The sequence below is a fragment of the Siphateles boraxobius genome, unplaced genomic scaffold, assembly GCF_051911475.1.
Source record: "Siphateles boraxobius isolate OS27281-9 unplaced genomic scaffold, OSU_SipBor_1 6, whole genome shotgun sequence".
Lineage (NCBI taxonomy): Eukaryota > Metazoa > Chordata > Actinopteri > Cypriniformes > Leuciscidae > Siphateles > Siphateles boraxobius.
Window position 1 is genome coordinate 26,240,844 of NW_027509186.1, and position 25,094 is coordinate 26,265,937.

The following is a 25,094-nucleotide window of genomic DNA, read 5'->3' on the forward strand; positions in this document are numbered from 1 at the left end:
AAATAAATCAAGAATTTGACACAAAATATTGATTTAAAAAGGAGTTTATTGATTTAAAAACGATTGTATTGCTCCAGATTGAACAGAGCTGTGTCCATGGCAACGCTCTGTTTTTCCTGGCAACGGTGTGTTATACTTAGCAGCGGTCTGTTATCAAGAAATAACAATTCTACATGCATTCTACATTAGAATTCAACCAAGCCATGTAATAAATATAATATTACTGATTCATAATGTGTTAAATCAATTAAATGCAGCCTTGTGAGCATAAGAGCCTTCTTTCAATAACATTATTATATAGTTTTCAATACTGTTCACATTTTAAATTATGAAATATAATTATCAATTTTAACATATACCAGTTATTAGTGTAATTTGAGAAAGCAGTTTGTACATTGAGTTTAGACTTGTGTTTGGGCCTTCTTCATGGAACAAGCAGAATTAGTTTCTATGCAAGCAATTCATCCATCTATTTGCATGTATATTGTCCCACTGAATTGGATGGGACAATTTATGCAGAAAAATGGTTTGATGTAAAATGTATGCATATTTGATCCAAAAATCGTTTCAATAGTATTCAACAGACAGTGCAGTTCATTCTGTCACCAGCTGGTGTCTCTGTTGGCCTAATTTTCTGTCGCTCTTCCTATGGCAATGTCCTTCATTGTTTACATTTAAATTTAAATTGATTTTAATAAAATAATAAAATAACCCTTTTCTGATTTAATTTTCTCCCTATAGAATGTATAAGATGTGTTTACCTGTTGTTTTCTTCTTAATATGATTCCAAGCGTAATGCTCTAATGCCCCTGACAGACGCCAGCTGTTGATTTACAGATGTGATATTCCCCAGGAGAACTGGCTGTCTGGAATAAACTCCACAAACATCATCTCAATATAAACATCTTGAGTGAATGCAGTTACATATTAAATAACTGATCTTGTTATGTCAACAATTTAACATTCATGGAAAGACGTGGCACTGCAATGATCATTTTCTATGTGCCAACATTACGTCTGATCTGGCAGGCAGATGATCAATGTCTCCTAATCCGAGATCAGTCCATCACAACATGAATAAATGGAAAGGAAACGAAAGCAAAGAAAGAGTTTTATTTCATTATATCTGTAATGGTGAGATGGTTGTCCTGCGTATTCAAGAACTGCCGGGGAACAAAAGGCAGCAAAATGAACTTGACATTATACCTGCACTCACAGGGATGTTAACAACACTTTCATTGTGATCATAAATCATTTGTGAAACTGTGAAAAACAGCAAGATAACACTATGCTAAAACAGTTGCATTCAAATGCATCTGACATGAAATTGGATGAGCTATTATTAAGGTATGTTGCTATAAATATATTGACTTCAACTATAGGAGCCATTCAATGCTTTTAAAAATGTGAGACGCAGGGTAAAAACAAAAAAGGCCTAGAGATTTAACTTTTTTTTTACCATGAACATCACAATTTTTTAATAATGCCCTTTTATGTGCAAGACGCTGTAAACTAATCAGTGTCAAACACATCCAGCACATAGTAAAAACAATGGAAAAGCTCCCAAAAGGCCCATTCACACAGAGAGCATACAATTAAAATGCAAGATGCAGGTCAGTGGAATATCATGAATTTAGAGAATCGTTTTTGTTTTGTTTGTTTTTTTAAATGTTGAACTACTTTTAGCTGGAGCGCTGCATTCTTAAAAAACTTGAACTACTTTTAACTAATTTAAATATATAGCGCCCCATGTGGCAACAAAACGCAACAACACGTGAAACCAAGTTTGCCGATGTCATTCAGTGTCAATCAACAGAAAGTCATATTTCTTGCTGTCTGACCCAAACCAGTAACAACACCAGAAGGAATTAAAGCTAGAGATGCAATTTCATCCTGTGGAAACAGGTCAGAGCTGAATGAAGAAACAAATGGCTTGGAGAAGGGCAGTATGCTGACAGAGATAGGGGCCTGGCCCTCGGGAATGCATCTGGACTGATTGGGCTGTGAGCTTTGCAAGTCTCACTAATAAGCCCTGTCTTCAGCCATGACATTTTGGTCTCTGAACAATTCACACTCATTACTATCAAATCATCATAGCATTGGACAACTTAGTGTTAGAACCCTGGAATTTAATAGGATTTCAATCATTTAGACATCGGTAGATATTTCTTTGGTTTGAAAATACTCAGGACTGAAGGAAATACAGAAGCTCTGACACACTCACATGGCAGTTTGTAGCTATTTTATGTTTTGCTGAAATTGTGGCTAATTCGTATGAGGATACATAGCATTTTTTTACTTGATAAAAGCAATGTACATTAACATGAGATGAAGACCCCAGTCATATTAATAACCTAACAAAACCTGTTTTGCTTTACATGGAGCGGGTCACCTCATGGGGGCAGCCATTTTGAGGTCACATGACTAGCCGAATACTATTCAGTTTGTCTTGTTAACCCCCTATTATTGGTGACTTTTGCTCATGGAATAAATTAGGTGTTTTTGAGTGTAAATAGAGCATTTCAGTGGCATTGAAAGCCCATAATTCTTGCATGATGCTACATATTTGATTAATTGCTGCATGTGCATTTTTTGCAAAAATATATTTGTTGTTTTTGTAAACCTAAACTGCTTGATGTAACCGTCCTATAAGAGCAGTCAGTCATTTTGCTTGTGTGTTCAACACTCTTTCAACCAGCTCAAATGTCTCTGAGTCTAAAGCAGGTGTGCTCATGCCCCACATAGTAAATGTCTCACATCCTGAGAGGTTGTCCCCATAGAGTTGACTGCAAGTCTGTGTATCCAGTGAAAACCCACCTGCACATACAGCTTTGCCATTGTTCATCAGATGCCTGAAACACACATGCACAGCCATTCCAACCCGTAAATGAATGGAGCTGTATTTGTGCACCTAGAAAAGCAAATGTTTACAGAGTGAGCCAAAAGATCCAAGAGACAAAAACGTTCACAGAACTGAACACAATGCCATTTATTTTTGTCAGGCACTAACACCGTATTGAAATATCATTTAGAAATGGATTCAGTTCAATAGAAATGCACAGAAAAATCAACATGGGTATAAGTAACCTCTAATGACTGTCCAAAACGTGAAGGCAATTTATTACAATTTGGCTCTGCAAGTTGAGGATACCATCATGCCTAGTAAAATAATTTCATTTTGGTATCTAAATTCTGCATCAGCTGCGGTGCGTTGATAAAAACTGATGGGTGGAATCCATTTTTAAAAGGTTGTTCACCAGATTTCTCTCTTTGAAAACAAGAAGGATGAACCAAAGACATACCATGAACAAATGGATGTTTCTGGTATCAAACTAGAAAAAATACCCATTAACTTTATGAGCTGTTATGTGATATAAAGAAATACCTGATGTACATAGGCCGACAATCCCAATGTCTCATCACACAGATATGTCTAGATGGAGTGACCCTGTTGATTTCATCATGTGGTACAGATGAATTTAAGACCTTGCCAGGAACAAAAGTCAATCAACTCACTTCCCTGACATGTTTTTTGAAAGCGAACACACTTGATACCTCCTAGAACCCTGCTAGAATGACAAAAATTAGGGTAAATGGAAATCTATCAATTCCTAAAGCAAATTTCTTAAATGGGAACTCTTTTCCACAACTATGTGCAATTTTCATATCCAAAGAGTACAACAATATGAATCTAACTCAAAAGAATGAAAAGCAAAGTGTAAAAAGTGTCTTTAACCAGAAAAAAAATCTTGCTTTTCTCCATTCAATAGCATCTAAAACCCTCGCACATGCACATCAAACATTCAGAAACATCCCAAAAACCTTTTTAATAGAATATGACTAATCATAAAAACAGATCGCAGTTGTTTTTGTGTTCAGTTCTCTTAATTTTTACTCCGCCAGGGGCCGGTATGAGAAGGCGACAGCACAAAATTAATACAAAGTATTTTGGCACTCTAAAAAGGTTGAGCGATAGTGGATCGAGTCTGCAGTCGTCCGCTGTGTGAAAAACGAAACTAAACGGGTGTGGTCAGAAGGAGATAATAGCAATATAGTGGTTTCACAACAAAAGAGGAATAATTTAAAAATAAATCAACAGCACAGTAAGACAAATATACTGCATAGTACAAAGCCCCTCTGCTGTGTCCCCCAAAAGCAGAGGGCTGTAAGGACAGTGTACAGAAACCAGACGCAGCTCCTGGGCCGAATTGAGCAGCACGGACAGCATCTCCTTTAGCTCCTTCTCCGGAGCCTGTGTTCACATAATCCCTGGGTCCAGCAAAGCCGTCGTTTAACGTCTATCCGTCACAGGTAAGAGAGGTTATTCGTGTTCACTGTTGGTGCCTTTCTCCCACTCTATACTCTCCTCGCTGTGGGTGGGTGAAGCTCCTGGGGGCCCAGCGGGGCGCACTCGAATCCCCTGGAAGCGCCGGCACTCTGGGCAGATGCGAATGTGACTGCACCCTCGCGCCACCAGGGCGGCCTCCTGCGCCAGTCTGTGGGAGAGGGGTTCGGGCAGACCGGTGCCTGTGCACAGCTTGCCGTTGCTGAGGCTCGCTGCCGTGGCCCGCGCCCGCAGGTCGTCCAGGGGCAGAGACTGCGGTCGCAGAACACTGGCTCCGCGCCTGCGCCGTACCTGTAGGCTGTCCTGACACAGCACGATGCCCTGCAGCTCTCGTAGCATCTCCTCGCACATGGACAGCTGTGAGGCACAAACACGGAGACAGAGGGAGAGGAAGAGAGAGATAGAGAGAGAGAGAGAGAGAGAGAGAGAGAGAGGCCAGGGGGTCTCACTGACACACTGCACACAGGGGGTGGAAGGCAGCACAGCCAGAGCATTGATCAAAATAACACTGGACTATACAGGGGGCGCTGGCTGTTTATCTGGACTGATGCACCGCAGAGAGATCAGAGAAAACATCCCAAAGCGTTTGAGGATCTCTGCGTGTGCTAATTACATTCTCAACAAGTTCCCTTTTAAATGTATATTGTTAGATTTGCATTTCAAAAAGACATAAGTGAGTGGAGCTGTTGTGTTTGGGTCATTCTTTGTATACGGTGCCTTTAATGCTTACAAATTGGGCTGAAATTGCTCCCAAGAGGATTATGATTTTATGTTTCGATGGTTATTTACACAAAATTATCTGAACCTTTGAACACATATATTTTAAAAGAATTTACATCACTTTATAACAGAGGTGTAGTTTTTTTCCTATGTCATTCTTAATGAAATTCTGTCATGAATTAAATATTATTGCACAACATTACAAAAAGAACGTCTTGATTAAAGACTGTTAAATGAATAAATCTTTTACTTGAATTGTTCATTTATCTTAATGCTTGTTTTACAGTAGTATTTTAAGAAGTTTCAGTAGACCTTAATTTCCTGGGGTGACAATAAAACTTTAAGGGAAATACTATTCATATCCACTTAAACTAAACCACTCCTTCCTAGACACGTTTTTTTAAATTTGTGAGAAAGTAATAGGTATCAGCCAATGCCTCCAGCTCAATATCATTGATGATCTAACCGTAATGTTTCCATCCTGTTCAGTTAAAGTGTTGTCACAATAGAAATCCATTATCTATTTTCAATAGTGTTGTGTGAAGTATAGGTCATGCACAAGTCACTCTCAAACCAAGCAGCTTTCTGTTGGTCAACACAACGAATTTGAGCCATCAACTTGAACCTGTTGCAAAACTGCACAGGGAAATCTTTTGCCCTCAAGGTAAATTCACATGGATTATTATTGAAATGGCTGAATTTTGCCCATGAAAATTCACAGAACAACAGTGCATTTGTCCGCACCTTTAAAACAACAGGGGAGAATATGTCTAACAGAGGGAAAAAAACACTATTAGGGGCCGTTCATACAGAACACATTTTTGCCTTTAAAAACGGGAGATGCTGGACAACATTACCCAAATGCAGAGCCTCATCGCTGATTAATGGAAAGGAAGGCAAAGTCTCGACACGTTTTTAAAGTGAAAGTTTACCCAAAATTTTAAGTTCTGTCATAATTTACTGACCCTCATGTCGTTTTTTTCTGGAACATAAAATAAGATATTATGAGAAATGTCTCAATGTTTCTTGTAAATCAATGGGCAAAATGGACAATTGGTCAAAACTGTTAGGTTACCAACAATTTTCAAATTATCTTCTATTTTCCGCAAAGCAAAGAAAGCCAAACAGGTTTGGAATGACATGAGGGTGAGGAAATGATGACATAACTTTCATTTTGGTATGAACTATAAATAAAAGTTGCACTTATTTTAATTTGACAAGAACAAAACAAAAAAGCTGCTTGTGATGAATTTATACAGAAATTTGATGTCATTTCCACCCAATTATGCCACATCCCATTAGCATTCATTTCATGTTAGCTGATAAAATCCAGAACACAGCTGCTGAAGCTCAACAAGTTTTCTGAAAAATATCAACATACTCGATGCAAATTAAAAAAAGGATTGTCATGGGGTTGAGAAGGCACCGCACACAAACAATGATGCGATTCTGGGAGCTGTAATGTTATTGGGCCTTTGGTTGGAGGGGTCATCTTGGTGTTGGATTAATGTGATGTGTTGTGGATGAAGAGATATACAGGACAGGTAGAACTTGTTACCCTTTGGACTATGAGGCATGCCAGTGCAGGCCCCTAATTATACACTTACATGCATAAATACACAAAGCTACCCAAAGGGTAATGCAAGCATTTAGCTTATTTATCAAAAAGTGGGCTCAACTGCACTGGCTCAACTAGTCACTTGATGTTGACACATAAAACATAAGTGCACAAACAAACACACAGTTTTCAATTAGCTTTCAGTTTAGTCTCGCTTTACACTCACCCACATACTTCTAGACAAACACATTATTTTTCTGTGAATATTTACCCACAATGCTCAGTCTATAAATATGGGCAATCAATGGATCCTTTTCACAGACTGTGTTCACCGTTATCAAAATTGCAAATCTAGTGTAGTTTTTCATATTTTAATTAAAAAAAAATCTTCTATTACTAAAAGCTTCTATTACCCTGGTACCGCTGTAATCAATCTCTCGACATTTTTCCCTCTTTTGGAAAAGTCATAGAACGCTATCATGTATTTTTTCTTTTGCTATTGGAGAAATACAAAAGTTATATTTGCTGTCGTCTCCCGTCTGCCCTTCACCACTACAGAAGTTCATCCAACTATGACAACTTCTGGTTATGAGAATCCCGAAAATGTGAAAAGGGTCCATAATACAGTAAGTCATGAAGACATAAACAAACACTCATGCATTTGTACCCTCCAAAAAAAAAAGTCACGTCTTGGGGTTCTACTGAAACATGCAGAAGTGTTTATTTAGTGAAAATCACAGTGTTTCATTTGAAACAATGCAGTCTGACACACACAGCCATCAATCTGCTTCATGGAGGAAAATAAAAGACAAAACAGAAGGAACCTCGTTTCATTCAAACGTTAAAAATCTTTAGGCCGTGTTGGTTGTGACAGTGAAGACCCGTGCAGATGAGTTTGAGGTATACTCTTTGTGAGGTGCGGGATGGGGTGTGGGGGGTTCAGGGAGGGAGGCGCGAGGGCGGGGAGAAGGACAGAAAGCAGAGGCAGGTAAAATAGCCCTCTCTCACCTCTGTTCCTGGCGTATGACGCAGCATCCACACAAACTCCAACACTGCCATGAAGATGGCCACCAGCAGACCACATACAAGCACCACGAAGATCCCACCAATGTTCTCCATGCCCAGACCTACACAGAAATACACAACATGATAAACGTCTTATAACAGATTCCGTTTGGACCAGCAGTTGAGTGACAGGTGGTTTACCTTTCGCTCGATGATCCTCCTCTTTCGGACACTTGCCACCATCCCACCATTTCCTCTTCAGTATCTCTAAGCGGTTTTCCTCCTGTAGTTTGAGTATGGCCAGGTCAAACTCATCTCTGTAGACAGAGCCTGAAACAAACAGTCATAAATATCCATCTTAGAGAAGTCAAAAGTCAGAGCTGGATGTATCATTTCTGCTCTGCTGACTCTGTTCTTTTAGCTTATCGTATCCTAAGCCCTTTCATTAATCATGTTGATTAAACATCTGTTGGACATAAATCCTTGGTTAACATTGGTTAAAATCAATTTAGTGCAATTTATATTCAGTCAATGGATTAGTTTAACTTCAGCGATCCGATTAAAGCCTGGTGTGCACTGTGCAATTTTGGCTAAATATAAAAGGATTTATTTTATTAAAGGGCAAATTTGGCAGTCTTGCATCGCTTATTGTAACATGCTCACTTCAAACCAATGGACAGTGTCAATTTATATAGTAATATATATATTATATTACATTAACATTTAATCTTACCGACTCCAAACCTTTTATTAGCATTCCCTTCATGTTATGATCATACTACATTGAGTTTGCTCTGGAAAAAGATGCTGAATCCATTTTTCTTTTTCTGAAGCCTCAAAAGACTTTTTCTTTTTCTTTCAGGTAAATTTAAAACATAAACATGGTGTGTGTATTACCATTTCAATTTCCTATGTTAATGAGAATGTCAGATTTTGTCAAGACAAATTGGCCAGTCAACGCTGTCAATCGTACGGTGACAAAAATAAAGATGAAGTTGCACATTCTGCCTCGGCTTTTACCAAAGATCTCACTGAGATCATATCATACAATCTGACTAGCAACCACCATAAAAAACAAAAAAAATTGTAGTGTGCAAGACTCACTGGTATATTTTTATGCAGATTTGAATTAGATCTGCTAATTCCACATAAACTTTTTCTCACCCAGAGGCATGCCAATGCCATAGCCTTTGGTGTCCAGCAGGCCTCCGATCAGGGTGAGGTTGCAGTTGCGCTGGCGGTAGTACTCGTTCATGGTGCTCTCCAGCAGGTAGGCGTAATTGGAGTTGAGCACTCGGGCGATGCCCTCCTCTGTGCTCTTGACGAACACACTTGGTTGCTTTGAGTACATGAAGTTCCACATGCGCTGGTACGTCTGGTAGCGGGAATTCTAACCGAAGAAAAGGAAATAGTAGGATCATTATGCGCATTCCTGCTTGCTCCTCAACCTTCATCTGGAGTCCTGACAGCCAGTCACTAGAGCTTTGAGAAAGCGAGACTGACTGTGTTAACCAAGGACTTGGTGGTTGATAAGCTGACAGTCTGACATGTTGATGTGACAACTGAATATGTGAAACAGCCTGTGCTTGCTAAGAGACGGGTCAAGAAACGGCCCCTCGGAAGCATAAAAATGTGTGAATTAGTCTGGGCAGCCCCCTGGAGAGGGAAAGATATCGAGGGGGGATTGATATTAAGACAGCAAACAGATAAATCCCAGAGTAGGGAAGAGCGCTAGCGACATGGTCAATAAACCTGCCGACAGGCCATTGATTTGTGGGTGGAGTTCTCTTCCATTCTGTCCTTGAAGATCTCACCTGGAAGAAGGTCATGGTGGATCCGCCGTGCATGGTGCCATATTCGATGGCCGTCTGGTCAGCCAGATCGTCCACCGACTCGATGGGCACCTCCATCCTCTGCACAGTGAGAAAGGCCGCCAGGTTGGCTGTGTAGGAAGAGATGATGATCAAGGTGAAGGCCCACCTGGAATGACAAACCAGTTTTAGGCACAAGGAACACAACACAGAAGCAGCTCTGACCCAACATCAAAAGAGCTTGGAGCTACTGTGAGCTTGGCATCCGAATGAGAAGTTGAAAGGCATCTCTGAATACTGTATGCCTGTTCTGAATACTCAAAAATAGCTTGCTTTTATTCTCCACTGACCTCAGTGTGCTGCAGTCGGCAAGGCCTCGAAAAATGACAGTATAATAACGCAGCAGAAAAACAGAGGCCAAGTGAGAGTAGCACTTTTATCTGCTATATCCAGCAGCTGACAATGAGATCAGGGTATAGAAGAATGCAATACTCTGAAGAATACGCTGAAAAAAACATATTCTAACTGCTGGTTAATGCTGGTTCGGTGCTGGTTGAGCTGGTAATTCAGTGTAGGCATGCAAAACCTGTTTTTTAGCTGGTTAAGCTAGCTGAGCTTAAAGACTCAAAAAACCAACATAAATGCATAATGAGGGGAAAAATTACCTGTACTGGATTCAATGTTTGTTTTTTTCAAATGATTTTTTAAAAGAATTTGATCATACACAAATGTATAAATGTCTCAATCATTTGTTATCTTTACAAGTCCAATAATTTTTTTTTAATTCAAAATAATGCTTATTGAATTTTTTTTGATCAATCAGAAAATATTGTTGCTAGCAAAACCAAATTCATCAGTTTGATTCACATGAAATGCAAGAACTAATAGAAATGTCTATAGCTTGTTGCAATGTAACGTCACTTTGGATAAACGTATATAACTAACTTGTTTTAGAAATTGGCTGGCAATTTTTGCAGATTATTTAGCCATGACCCTTGCAGATATGGCAAATACTTCTCAAGAGTGTGCACCTTTTTGTCACAAAATATGAAAATTGACAATCAAACCCTGATTGTACAAAATGTTTTAGTAATCCAATGTCAACGAATTAAATAATATTATTAGCTATGTTTCCATCCAGAGTTGCGAATTTATCTGGCACAAAATTGGAATAAGACATACAACATTTGCGAATAAAGTAGCATTTCCATCCCATGTGTTCAAGAGAACAAAATCGTCACTTCTTGGGAAATTGATGCAAAATACCTGTAATAAAAAGAGAATTTGCTGCAATCTGGGAAGCCACTGTGGCTCTTTTTTCCTCCATCAAAAATTACTTGCATCTCAGAGCACGAAGACGAAACTCAAAAAATGCTGTCATGTTATCTTGTGTTTGGATGCCTGATGTTAGAAAGGAATGCAATCGTGTTACACATTTCTAGGAGGTCATTATATCAAGGTTGTGTCCGAAAATGTAGGCAGCTGACCTGTTGCCTCACTGCCTTATCCGGCAATGACTTTGTAGGCAGTGTTTGTGCAAGAAGGTACCTCACGAAACTGATTTCGTCACAGACTGTCAGAGAATGTAAAGCACAGGATTGTGGGATATCAAAGGCAGCGAAGGATACATCTATGCTGGCTTCAAAAATCGATCAGATGAAGGGATCTCAGGAGACAGGAAGTGACACTAACATTGGATTCGGACGTGCTTTGATGCCTTGCAACCTTGGAATTTTTAAGCTTTCAGACACAGACCACATCATTCTGATGACTTTGGCTCAGGCATTTCAGAATAACTGAAACAACATTTTAGATGCTGTGCAATGAAATTGGTCTGCAGGTTAGTCCAGTTATCCAATCACATCCACTGTTGAGGCAAAGCCACCTGAGTTTTTTGTTGCACATTGAATGATTTATTCGGTAAATTTGTTTCCATCATAATTTATGCATATGATTACACATATGCTATTTGGATAAAAAAATGTATCCACTTCAACTGAATGCATAAGTTTTTTATGCACATCTTTCATTTATGTGCATCTTGATGATTCCATCCAGCTGTTTTTTTATGCAATACCCCAAAAAGCGCATTAAAAACAAGTGGATGGAAACATATCTATTGAAATAAAACAAATGACAAAATCTGATGTAACATTATGACAAAAAACATTTTAACAATTCCATAGTATATGCATAAGGTACATTTTTGACATCCTTTATTAAGACATCATAAATAACTATGACAAACTAAATAAATAAATATATGTAAATTTAAATATCAATAAACTTCCTGACACTCTGGAGACCAGGGGCCCGTTTCAATAAGGAGGTTTAACCAGCTCTGAGTTAAAACTTGAACTCGAGTTGATCTACTCTGAAATGAGAAACTCTGAGTTTTCGGTTTCAGAACAGCTGAACTGAGTTAGTTCAATCAACTCTGAGTAGACTGACTCTGAGTTAAGCATGTGCGCACCATGATTACGAAAAGCCATGATCAATGGAGCTCCGAAATTATGATTCACCATGGCAACAGCATGTCATGTCATGTCACCTTCATTTATATAGCGCTTTTAACAATATAGATCGTTTCAAAGCAGCTTTACAGTGATAATAGGTAATTAAAGAAACAGATATTGTTTTTGCTTTACAGCAGCTCTAGAATAAAGTTTCGAATAAAGTTGCGATCCGGCCACTAATTTGCACAAAACATTGCCTGGTGGCTCGAGAACGCAAATCATGAAATAGGTTCCAAGGTACAAGCCTTGAAAATGTTTTAATACAGAATTTTTATCGCTTCCACGTAGCTGTCACAGTCATCGTCTGCACCAGTCTGTCTTCGTCTGCACTACACTTCCCAGAATCCTCCTTGTCTCCACACCTGAACTCACTCCCTCAACTACCCACCTGTTCCTCGTCTTCATCATCCGCGTCACCTGTGATCACCTTGTTATGTTTGATTTGTGCTTGTATTTAGTTTGCTTCAGTTCAGTCTGTCCTTGTTGGTTCTTGCTTATGTTACTGTGATTTATGCGCGTTAACCTTCTCCCCGAAAACCCGTCTGCCTGTTTGGAAGTAATTATTAGTAAACATTTGTATTGGAGCCTTTTGACTCAGTCACTTCTTCAACCCGCACCACAATCGTGACAGATGAACCGACCACCCTATGGACGATGGGGTAAAAATCATCGACCTGGCTGAGAAAAGCCAACACTTCCTCTCGTTCGTCAAGGGGTTTTGTCCCGTCCAGCCCAGAGCCTTCACCGCTCCACGTCCCGTCTGCCAAGCCAGAGACTGTTCACATCACGTCTGCCCAGCCAGAGACTGTGGCCGCCCGAAGGGCCTTCACCGCCATGGCCGCCCGAAGGGCCTTCACCGCCATGGCCGCCCGAAGGGCCTTCACCGCCATGGCCGCCCGAAGGGTCTTCCCCGCCTTGGCCGCCCGAAGGGTCTTCACCGCCTTGGCCGCCCGAAGGGTCTGCTCCGCCTTGGCCGCCCGAAGGGTCTGCTCCGGCTTGGCTGCCCGAAGGGTCTGCTCCGCCTTGGCCGCCCGAAGGGTCTGCTCCGCCCTGGCCGACAGCACAGCCTGCTCTGCCTTGGCCGCCTGCTCTGCCCTGGTCACTTGCACTGCCAGCTCCACCCTGGCAGCCTGCTCCGCCCTGGCCACCTGCTCATCCTGCTCCGCCCTGGTCGCCTGCACTGCCAGCTCATAGGCGGCCATGGCGGTGAAGGCCCTTTGGGCGGCCATGGTGGAGATGATTTTTCTGGTGGCCGTGGGCCTTGGACCTATGGCCACCTGCCACCTGCCCCTGTTTGGCCACGGCATAATCAGCCTTCAGCGCGCCTGTTGATGTTCTACGGCGCAAGCTCACGCCTTTTTGAAGGGGGGCGTTATGTCACAGTCATCGTCTGCACCAGTCTGTCTTTGTCTGCACTACACTTCCTAGAGTCCTCCTTTTCTCCTCACTTGAACTCACTCCCTCAATTACCCACCTGTTCCTCATCTTCTTCATCCGCGTCACCTGTGATCACTTTGTAATGTTTGATTTGTGCTTGTATTTAGTTTGCTTCCGTTCAGCCAGTCCTTGTCGGTTCTTGTTTATGTTACTGTGATTTATGTGCGTGTTAACCTTCTGCCCGTCAACCCGTCTGCCTGTTTGGAAGTAATTATTAGTAAACGTTTGTATTGGAGACTTTTGACTCAGTCAACCCGCACCACAACCGTGACAGTAGCCACGTGAACCGGAATTATCCCAACAACGTTTTATCTGCACAGAGGTAAAGGGAAGGAGGCCTTCACAGGGGAGAGACTAGTTGACAGAGACTAGAGACTAGCAGTCCGGCGGACTACGGTAAACCTCGGGATAAACAGAGAGACTAATATTAGCCATCCTTCTTATGATGTAATAAGTACATCAGGATTTATGGGAAGTGTTCCTGGTTCCGGGTGACCTAATCTATGCAGCCTAACATTGAATTATAGAAATCTTTAATGTGTTGTGTATGCTAGGTTAAAGAGATGTGTTTTTAGTCTAGATTTGAACTGACAGAGTGTGTCTGCTTCCCGGACAATGTTAGGAAGACTGTTCCAAAGTTTTGGTGCTAAATAGGAAAAGGATCTACCGCCAGCAGTCAATTTTGCTATTTTGGGTATTATCAACTGGCCGGAATTTTTAGATCGCAATAGACGTGACGGACTATAATGCGTTAAGAGCTCATTCAAGTACTGGGGAGGTAAACCATTTAGTGCTTTGTAAGTAATCAGCAATATTTTAAAATTTATACGATGTTTAATAGGGAGGTGTTGACAGAACCTGGGTAATATGGTCATACTTCCTGGTTCTGGTAAGAACTCTAGCTGCTGCATTTTGGACCAGCTGTTTGGACCAGTTTGTTTATTATGCGTGCAGGGCAACCACCCATTATAACATTAGAATAATCTAGCCTTGATGTCATGAACTAACTGTTAGGCAACCATAACAAAAAAGACATCCGCAAACTTCCGAGTCAATACGCAAGTTTAATTCTTAATCACTGTTAAAATATCAGAGGTGAAAACTGGTAGAATGGTAAGTTATTGAACTAATATTCATTTTCATGGTATCCCACGGTCAAAAAAAAAAAAAAAACATGGCAGCAGCTAAAAATGAAGTATAAAAATATCATTTAATCAGATAGGCTAAAGCTTAAAGCATAAAAGGTTATTGGTTGTAGGTAACATGACTTTACAAACATTTGACATATTAAATAAATATCATTCAGTGTCTATTTCAATGTCCAGAAGCTTTTTCCACAGTGTTCTTTTCACATTATTAAATGTTCTCAAATCCAACCTGTTACATTTCTTAATAAGGGTAATGAAATTAACATTTGACTTCTACTCAGCCAACAGCAAGAAGGCAGAAGCTCCCCAGACCTGCACCAACACCAATGACAGATGAAGAGATGGTAGAAGAATATTAAAATACAACAGGAACGTGCATCACAGAACAGAGCAAGGCGAGCATTTGTGCTTATAAAACTTAAACTTTTTTATTTATTTTTGAAATGACCGATCGTTTCGCAAGATAAGACCCTTATGCATCGTCTGGTGTCGTTTAAAGCCATTTGAAGCTGCACTGAAACTGTCATTTGGACCTTGGACCGTTTGGTACCCAATGAAGTCCATTATATGGAGAAAAATCCTAGAATGTTTTCATCAAAAACATTTCTTTTCGACTGAAGAAAGAAAGACATGGACATCTTGGATGACATGGGGGTGAGTAAATTATCAGCAAAAGTTTTTTAAAAAGTGAACTACTCCTTTAAGACTGGTTTTGTGAACCAGGGTCACATTTTGCAAATTATCTACCAATGGGGTAAATAACATAATGCTTCCGACCAGGTTAGCTTCACAGAGTAAGTTACTGGCTCTGAGTATAAGTTACCTCTCCTTTGGCTTGACGTACCCTGCTTTCTTTGGGTTTGACATACTGTACCTCCCCATTCTAAAACGAAAAAACCCAGAGTTTCCCTCACTTCAGGGTTAACATACTCAGAGTTTTCACTTAACCACCTTCTGAAACGGGCCTCTGGATCCAAACACAACATATGCTGTTGACCATCAATGCAGGTCTTTCCAGAAGAGAGAACTTGTTTATAGTGCGCTCTTACCATACGCCACTGACGCAGCGAGTGGACAGGGCTCTGGGGGCGATGGTGGAGCCTTGCTGCATGAAACCCCCCACAGGAAACCAGAAACTGTTGCCCAGAGAATACTGGTTAATTAGCAGGTTACAGCGCCCCTTCAGGCAGGGGTGCGGGTTGTACCATTCGTAGGGTGTTAGCCTGTGTGCCACAAGGAGCGACAAAAAAGAAAGGATAAAAATTAGTAAACATAAATGAGCCAAGAACAATTTTAACAGTTGGCAAAGCATGAAGTCACCAGAGCTCCCTGTTGGCCATGTAACCTGTTTTTTGTTCCCTGAAGGTACTGTGCAAGCTTTAGCCGTGACTGACAGGACACTAATAAAAATGCACTGCACTGCAGGACTTTGTGCGACAACCTCACATTACAGCTCTGTTGAAATGCCGAACACAAGCAATGCAGAAAAGCTAACACAGGTCATAATTCAATAAAAATGTCTAAAAATATACACATTATAGAGATGCAAAAAAAGAAAAACACACATGCACAAAATCTCCAATGATGAATTTATATAAAATGTCCTGACAGGTAATGTTTAGTGAATAAAAACACAAAACACCCCCGTCATCCAGCAGAATGCTGGGAAAATCAGCAGGCTATTGTGAAAGAGTATAAAACATGTCATTTCTTTTTTGATCCAATGCAAAGCTGGAATAAAATGTGAGTTTAATATGAAATATCTACAAATACACCCTTGTTGGCATTCTGACCAAACCATCAGATTTCAGGGTTAAGTTTAAGACTGTTTTATTGGACCAACAAAGGATATTGATCCTGGAACAACAACATTCCTATTAACCAACAATCCTAATCTCTTCCCAAAATCAGAGCGCAAAGATTAGTTCTTATAGTAGGAATATTTCAGAATTCCTAACAACTAATCTTTGCCCTCTGGTTTTAGTGTATGGATAATGTATGGTTTGGTGTTAAAGCAAGCATACACACACACACACACACACACACACACACACACACACACACACACACACACACACACACACACACACACACACACACACACACACACACACACACACACACACACACACACACACACACACACACAGACACAGACACAGACACAGACACACACACACACACACACACACACACACAAAATGTCCAAGCTACTTGTTTCCATACAATGAAAGTGAATGGTGTATTCAAGGAAGACTTTTAGTGAATAAAAGTCTTATAATGGTTTATTCTAGAGCTGCTGTAAAGCCAAACAATCTGTTACTTAATTTCCTATTATCACTGTAAAGCTGCTTTGAAACAATCTATATTGTTAAAAGCACTATATAAATGAAGGTGACGTGACCAGAGAAGTCAAGCTTTTAGTGAATGATGAATTCAATTTCAGTCTGTTTCTGACATAAACCGTATGACTTAAGAAGACTTGTGCACGATTCATACGGACCACTTTTATGTTGCTTTTATGGGGCTTGACAGCCCAAGTCTTCATCCACATTCATTGTATGGAAGACAACAGACTAAAAGTTCTTCAAAATCTTGTCATGCAGGTTAGGAGCGACATGAGGATAAGTAAATAATGATGACCTCTTTTCCATTTTTAGCTGTGCTACCCCTTTAAGAACAGTGTCGGTGCTATTAAAATCCTGCAGGTGTCAGTGTGGAGCTGATTATTTACCTCGCCACCAAAAAGAGCACGCAGCTGACTGCCAGGTACGCCAGCAACATGAAAAGCCAAACCCCAGGAGAGAACGGATCCAAAAAGGAGAAATACCCCGGTCTTCTTCCCTATAAAAACACACAGGCAACATCAAGACTTCTAAAACTAACATCACAAAGATCCTATATCATTCAATTCCATTGAGTAAACATTCAGGAGATTTCAGGTTAAAGACATTTAAAGGCTTTTACGGTTGATTGGCTTGATCCAAACAAAGTGCTTGATTTTCTGTCTCCTAACCATTTTGGCACACTCGGAAGATCCAATAACCGCTGGAACAGAACTCGGGAGCCGATTTTGTACACAATAGTCAAATCCAATTATCTCTCCAAGAGGTACTTTGACAATCGGTGGTCAGCTACAACTTAACAGTCTCTTATCAGAAAGAAAGTGTGAAAGCACCAAGGCTAATCTATCTACACGGCACAGGTGTCTTACAGATGGCGAATCTAAATATTTTGCCAGCGATGGATACACTTGCAAACAAATCATTTGTGCTGTTTTTTTGTTGTTTTTTTTGTCTGAGACTACAAAAGCCAGGTTTACTAGTGCTGAAATGAGTAATTATTCCACTATCTGTCCCACACCAGGCTGAAAATTAATTAATGTGTCCGCAATCATCTCCATATTAATGTAATTGAATGGCATTGCTGTTGTGCTGGACACTAAAAGCTGTAATTATACAGCAATAAATAGAGCCATGCCTGTCTATGGTAGATATACAAGAAAACTGATGGGCTCTCCATGAAAAAGCTGGTTCAGGCGTTTTATTCTTAGTCAGGTTGCTTTAAAATCCCTTACGGAAACCGGCATCGAGGGGTGGCAAAACTGGGCCGTGCCTGGAGCCTGTATGTGCCAGACTGAGCTTGTGTTAGATCTGAGGGGATAATTGTATCGTGACTTACAGCGAAGGGGACTTGTGGATAGAGCTCACGAGGAGGTGGGAGGGTGGAGGGTGGAGGAGGTGGGAGGGTGGAGGGTGGAGGAGGGTGGAGGGTGGAGGAGGGTGGAGGGTGGAGGAGGTGGGAGGGTGGAGGGTGGAGGAGGTGGGAGGGTGGAGGGTGGAGGAGGGTGGGGGGAGGGTGGAGGAGGGTGGGGGGAGGGTGGTGGAGGGGGGGGGGATGTTGGGGTGATGTTGGGGTTTCTGCAATCTGCAACTTGCTTTGTTTACAGTCTCTAAATTAAATTTTAAGGTTTAACAAAAGCACAATATACATTGTGGAATGCAGAAACCTGCTGGAAAACAAGTGAGAAAATACGTTACTAGTGCACATCTGACTCAGAGGTGAGCTACACAGGTTATGCAGTTTTACAGCCTTTCGAACCCTCTAGAGCGAATCTTCCCTTGATCATTTAACAAATGAGCACAGATAAATCCTCCCCCTGTTTGACTGAACAGCAGTGGCCAGGCTCTGGTGTGTCTCTGTGGTGTTATGTAATTTCTTACTTTTGGCTTGTTGAATTTAAGGTGAAGTTCTCTCACTGCTGTACCAAAAGTTTTGTCTTTGAGAAGTGCTGCTGCTCCGGCTGTCAAAAGAAAACCATGCAGAAGAAGCCGCAGAAACCTGCAATCACGCCACCTCAACCAGACTCTCTCACCAAGGTTCCTTTATATCTAGTTAACCAGGTCCTTATTAACATTTTGTACTACATAACATATTAAATTACAGAGGAGACTGCAGAGCTGTTACATGTGTGGTCTTACCATGTTGCTCCTAAGATATTCAGCATTTGTACTTATCACGGCTTCTGGTAACAATGTTCAGCACAGAGATTTGTTCATGGGAAGAGAGATTACTTCTCTCTACTTTGTAAAGCTGTCAGTTAATTAAAACAATTAAACATGTCATTTTGGTGGTAATGTGATTGATCTTGAGTTTGAATGTTCAGATTTTTTTTTTCTTCCATTTTCCAATGTAGGGCATTCACTTCTTGAATAATAAATAAAACCACTGCTGGCTTTCTCATTAGCGGCGTTTCATTCATCGGTGATGTTTCATACTTTAATGATAATTACATTTCACCATTCAATGACTGCAAATTGATTTTACTTTTGTTTAACACCTCATCCGGGTTTGGTTTTGTAATTTTGCCATTTTAGGATTTTTAAAGGGTGTAAAACAAAGAAACGCTATTTAAAGGGATACTCCACCAGTTTTTCTTATTAAACTATGTTATTCCCTTAACTAAGACGAGTTGATACATACCTATCTCGTCTCAGTGCGTGCACTATATCGCTCTGTATTGCCGCAAAACTATGTTAGCTCTTAGCTTAGCGCATGTACTTAATATGGGCCAAGCAGAGAAGCGACCAAACACTTCCACGTTTTCCCTATGTAAACACAGTTACTCGAGTAGTGTAACTTGACCTGGGCTGGTGACACAAAATAAACCGTTGCGCTTTTCTAAGCGTTTAAAATTGATGACTATATTGTATGGCGGAATACCATAACAAGTGCTTTTGAGCACTTCGACTTGGCGCAATAATATCTTCACTCGTGAAAAGTCCTCTTACCGGCTCCCGCTTCCTGTCGTTGTATTGACGGAAATGTCAGAGGGAGAGGAAGCGGGAGCCGGTAAGAGGACTTTTCACGAGTGAAGATATTATTGCGCCAAGTCGAAGTGCTCAAAAGCACTTGTTATGGTATTCCGCCATACAATATAGTCATCAATTTTAAACGCTTAGAAAAGCGCAACGGTTTATTTTGTGTCACCAGCCCAGGTCAAGTTACACTACTCGAGTAACTGTGTTTACATAGGGAAAACGTGGAAGTGTTTGGTCGCTTCTCTGCTTGGCCCATATTTAATGCATGGGCTAAGCTAAGTGCTAACATAGTTTTGCGGCAATACAGAGTGATATAGTGCACGAAATGAGACGAGAGAGGTATGTATCAACTCGTCTTAGTTAAGGGAATAACATAGTTTAATAAGAAAAACTGGTGGAGTATCCCTTTAAGATTCTGAACTTCAAGATCATTAAAATAAATAAATTTCTTTCAGCAAAGATGCTTTGGATTACTCAAACATGACTGTAAATACTTGATGAGGACAAACATTTCTCTTTTAAATAAATGTTCTTTTGAAGTTTGTATTCATTGAAGAATCCTGAAACAAATCAAGGTATCCACAAAAATATTAAGCAGCACAACTGTTTAACATTGATAATAAGAAGAAATGTCAAGACCTTGACCATGTGATGGTAAGATGTTCTTGCTTCCACTGAAGCACAAAATGCTCTTTGGACAATTTTCAAACCATGCTGGAGAACATGATCAGCTCAAGTATATGGTGTGAAAGCCAATATCAAATACTAAACAAAATAAATTTCCAAGAAACAATGACACAACATAGTATGGAAGTTTGTTTCTGCCTCAAAGTAAAAATAAAACAGGTCATTGTGAGATAAAGCTTAAAATAAGTCATACAAAGAAATAAAGTTGCAACTGTAAGATATAAAATCAAATTATGAAAAAGACAAAGTCACATTATGAAATATAAATATACAATTACAATGAAATATAAAGATACAAAGTCAGAAAATGTGTTACATTGTAAGATGTTACAACTATAATAAAGTCACAAATTTAATAAAGTCACAAATTAAGACAAACTCAAAGATATAAAGTCAAAAGTTACACTGTAAGAAATAAGAAAGTTACATTGTGAGAAACAAGGATCTACTCTGAGACAGAAATGGACTTCCATAAAATGGTGATTAAACAAACATGTAAATGGTTATACATGGGTTCATCAGGTCTCCTTTTCTGTCCTACACACCTGAGTGCGGTGTCCTGATCATAAACTCTTAAATAGTCTCTCCTGTGATTTGCTGTTTGCTTTAGTGAAGCATCTGCTACAGGAAGAGAAACAGTGATATACTGTCAGTACATGTTTACAAGCCACAAACAGATTGACTTGGGCTGAAAAGATTTGAAAACTTAATGTTCCATTGAATTCCGCTGAAAGACGCTCTGCTCTGTAACATTCACAATATTTCATCATCTGTCATCTGTCTGAAAATGTCCAGATTTAAAAATTGTCCTGCTGTAGACTCATTTTAAGCAGAACTATGCAACCGTGGAGGATTGTAAACACACATAGCTGGAAACAGCAAGATGCATTATTTCAAATCTAAAGTACGTCATGAAACCAAGTGAACTGCGGCAAGACAAACGCTCAGTCGTGAGTCAAGAGGGCTCAATGCCGTGGAGCCACAGAGGTTCTACACAGCCGCTCACAACTTGAAAAACATGTGGCCAGTGGGAACGTGGTCTTGTCACAGCTGGAATGCACTTAAAAAAAAGTGCATTTACGTTATATGTTATGACGCTTCTCAGTGGCTCTTTTTTTTCTCCATATACTCTCAGTGGCTCTTTTTTTTCTCCATATACACACATGGATATCGTTAATCTTATAATGCACACAACGGAGTGCTGCTCCTTTGGGGCAACGGATGATCTTGCCAGTGCTAACTGTACCATCTAGTTATTTCATCCTCAACCACACCTAGTCTCTCCACACATCCATCACACAAGACGAGGAGAGAAAGATTTGAATGCATTTGTGTTTATTCAAACTCTTCGCTGCACTCACATTTTTATACACATACAAAATGGCACATTCCGTACATTCATGTCTACCACTGCGTCCAATTACACGCTGCAATGGAGAACCCACTGTACCTCCAAACATGTAATTAAAACAGGGCCGAAGGCCACATTTTATTCCATTTGCCATTTCTATTGATCAAGCTGAGGATTTCATTTAAAGTTTGAAATAAGCTATGGGGATCCTTTTAGAAATCAAAGCCTTCTGGATCAATAGTAAGTGGATTAAACCTAGACAAGTGCACGCACAAGCATCCAAATATTGAGAGCGCCATGGCTGTGAGGTATAGATGAGTGAGAAGAGATTATTCTGGGCAGGAGCACCAGAACTTTAGTCAGCTCAGGTTGGACAATAAAACTGAAACACTGGCCATTATAATGTTGGATGTTTCACGCATATATTTGCAGTCCGCTTAAATTTCATCAGTAAGAGCAGTGTGAAGGTTGAATTAGCAGAGCAATAGCACACCTGTGCATAAGATATTGCAATCCACACAACATAATGGGAGACATTTCAGAGTTCTGAAGAGGACAAATTTTTAGTGCGTGTCTCGCTGGCTCATCTGTGACCAGGACAGCAAGTCTTTGTGGTGAGAGCCACGTTATCCAGGGTAATGTCGGCATACAACCACGAAGGACAAATTATGTAAAGGTGGTGGTCGTCCTAACATAAATCAATTATTTTAAAGAAAAACTTCGGGCGCCAGACAGGATTAAACCTGTCAATTTTAATTAACACAGGATAGCAAAAAGTAACCACCTGTTACACAATAAATCACAGTAATAATCCCAGAAATGTTCAGTTCACAAGGGATATTTATTCTTCAATTATATAATGTTAATGATAATAATGATAATAATAATAATAATAACACAAACTCCTTTAAAACAGGAGAAAAGAAATGGAAGGAAAAAAAACAAAAAAAATAAAGTTCAACACTAGATGAACTCGGTCTTTGAAATCCGTGCAGAAAACGCATCACACTAATCCACGTTTGCAGATTCATGTCCACATTCATTCACAAATTGTCCATAAAAAAGAAAAGAGAAAAAAGTAAACATTTGATAAACATTTAATTAATTTCGTTGTAAATCAACAACATCAGACAACAGTTTTATCGGGCAGCAACAATTACGAAAAAACACTAAGCACACAGAATGCGCAAATGTGAAAGGTATGCGAGTGGGTGTGTGTGTAGTAGTGTGTAATGGCGGCGCAGAGGTACTGACCAAGTTTGCAGGTATGAAGGCAGCTAGAGAGTATCGCGGGTCATCGTCAGACACCAAGATAGGCGGATAAGCAGCTTTGACTTGTCTTCAGAACAGCTCAAAAACAGTCGGTCTAGAAGTGCAACACTTCAGTCGAACTTTGCGACGCACCAGACATCAAACAGACAGACCTTTGGTCACTCATGCCAAAACTTTGGGTACCAACAGTGCAAATCTTGGGCTGTAAACCATGTGAAATGTGTATTGTTCTCTGATGAGTCCACCATCACTGCGGTGTCAGTTGTGGGCTGACACAGCAGTGTATAACAAATATAACTTACTCATCAACATATATTAGATATTGTCTAATATTGCCTATCACATTAATCTGACATCGCTAGCTTTTATCTAAATCGTTATCGCTAGCACAACACACTAGTATCTCGCTAGCCTGTTAACCTGCCATCCGTGCTTGCCGTCTTGTGCGAGACACGCCTTTTACGAGTCCATAAAATAACTGTGGTGAGCAGGATCAGTCAACAAACACGGTGAATAATGTCTTCTCCTGTTATTGTCACTTGCACTTCAAGTCACATGTATAGTATAGCCTTCTCTGTCAGCGGTGAGGACTACACATGTGATAAATGCAGGGAGATAGTCAGGCTGACGGAGAACATTTCAGAACTAGAGAGGTTATCCAAACTTTAATTGAGGATAGTAAGAATGCAATACGACTAGCTTAGTGAACTCTGTAAATTGTTCTTTTCCGGCTGTAGAGCCTGTGCAGCAAGACAACTGGGTGACCGTGAGACGCTGTAGTCTCTGTAGCCGCTCTTCCGTTCCGATTACATTAAACAGGTTCTCCCCACTCAGTGAAACACCCACTGAGAATCCTGCTGAGTGTGCCCTAGTTATTGGTGATTCTGATACACGATTTGGCGGGAGCCATAATGCCTGACATCAAAGCAAATTTAAAAGTGCTGGCTAATGCTAATCGTAAATTCTCTAAGTTTATTATTCACGTCGGCACTAAAGATGTTCGACTTCACCAGTCGGAGATCACTAAAATTGATGTTAAAGAGGTGTGTGAACTCGGAAGTACGATCCCAGGCACTGTAATTGGCTCTGGCCCCCTTGCTGTTCGTTGCAGTGATGAGATACTTAGTAGATTGTCCTCACTCAATGGCTGGCTGTCTAAGTGGTATCCGCAAAATAATATAGGGTTCATAGACAATTGGAAAAGTTTTTGGGGCAGACCTGACCTGTTGAAAAGAGATGGTATTCATCCCTCCTGGGATGGTTCCTCTCTTCTCTCTAGTAATATGGCACATAGTCTTAGAGCTCATACATGAATTGGGTCTCAGGTCAGGAAGCAGACAGACTGGCTAAACCGACCGTCTGCTAGCTGTCTCACGTCACTGAGGTCAGATAAATCCTATCACATAGAGACTTTTTCACCCAGATATCAGAGACTGTGTCTGTTCCCCGAAATAGGAAATACAAAAAACTCCCAAACCCATTTAAGGGTAAAAATTGAATCGATGTTCAACAATAAAAAATAGATATAATACAGATGAACAAATGATAAACCTCGGGTTGCTGAATATTCGATCCCTTACTTCAAAAGCACTTATTGTTAATTATATGGTTGAAGACTATAACCTAGACATGTTGTGTCTGACAGAAACCTGGCTAAAACCAGACAATTACATTTCTTTAAATGAGTCCAACCCCCAAGATTACTGTTATAAAAACGAGCCACGTCTGAAAGGAAAAGGGGGTGGTGTTGCTGTGATCTACAGTAATACCTTCAGAATTACTGAGAAGTCTGGTTTCAAATATAATTCTTTTGAAGTGTTGGTGCTTAATGTAACACTATCTAGGGTAAATGATAAATTGCGCTTGACATTTGTGCTAGCTACTGTATACAGGCCACCAAGGCACCATACAGACTTTATCAAA

The 25,094-nt window shown here is 40.3% G+C and overlaps 1 protein-coding gene across 3 annotated transcripts in view; it reads right to left on the reverse strand.

Annotated features, from left to right (window-relative positions):
• Positions 1-2,964: 2,964 nt before the first annotated feature.
• The window catches only part of grik4 (glutamate receptor, ionotropic, kainate 4), a 454,446-nt gene continuing 432,316 nt past the window's right edge, over positions 2,965-25,094 (reverse strand). For all 3 annotated transcript variants that reach the window (XM_077208503.1, XM_077208502.1, XM_077208504.1), the window contains 7 exons: positions 17,275-17,384; positions 15,590-15,763; positions 9,443-9,608; positions 8,793-9,018; positions 7,830-7,958; positions 7,632-7,750; positions 2,965-4,702 (listed from right to left, as the gene is read on the reverse strand). In XM_077208503.1, coding sequence (XP_077064618.1) covers positions 4,322-4,702; positions 7,632-7,750; positions 7,830-7,958; positions 8,793-9,018; positions 9,443-9,608; positions 15,590-15,763; positions 17,275-17,384 — 1,305 coding nt within the window. In that variant the 3' untranslated portion in view covers positions 2,965-4,321. The remainder of the gene's footprint in view (positions 4,703-7,631; positions 7,751-7,829; positions 7,959-8,792; positions 9,019-9,442; positions 9,609-15,589; positions 15,764-17,274; positions 17,385-25,094) is intronic.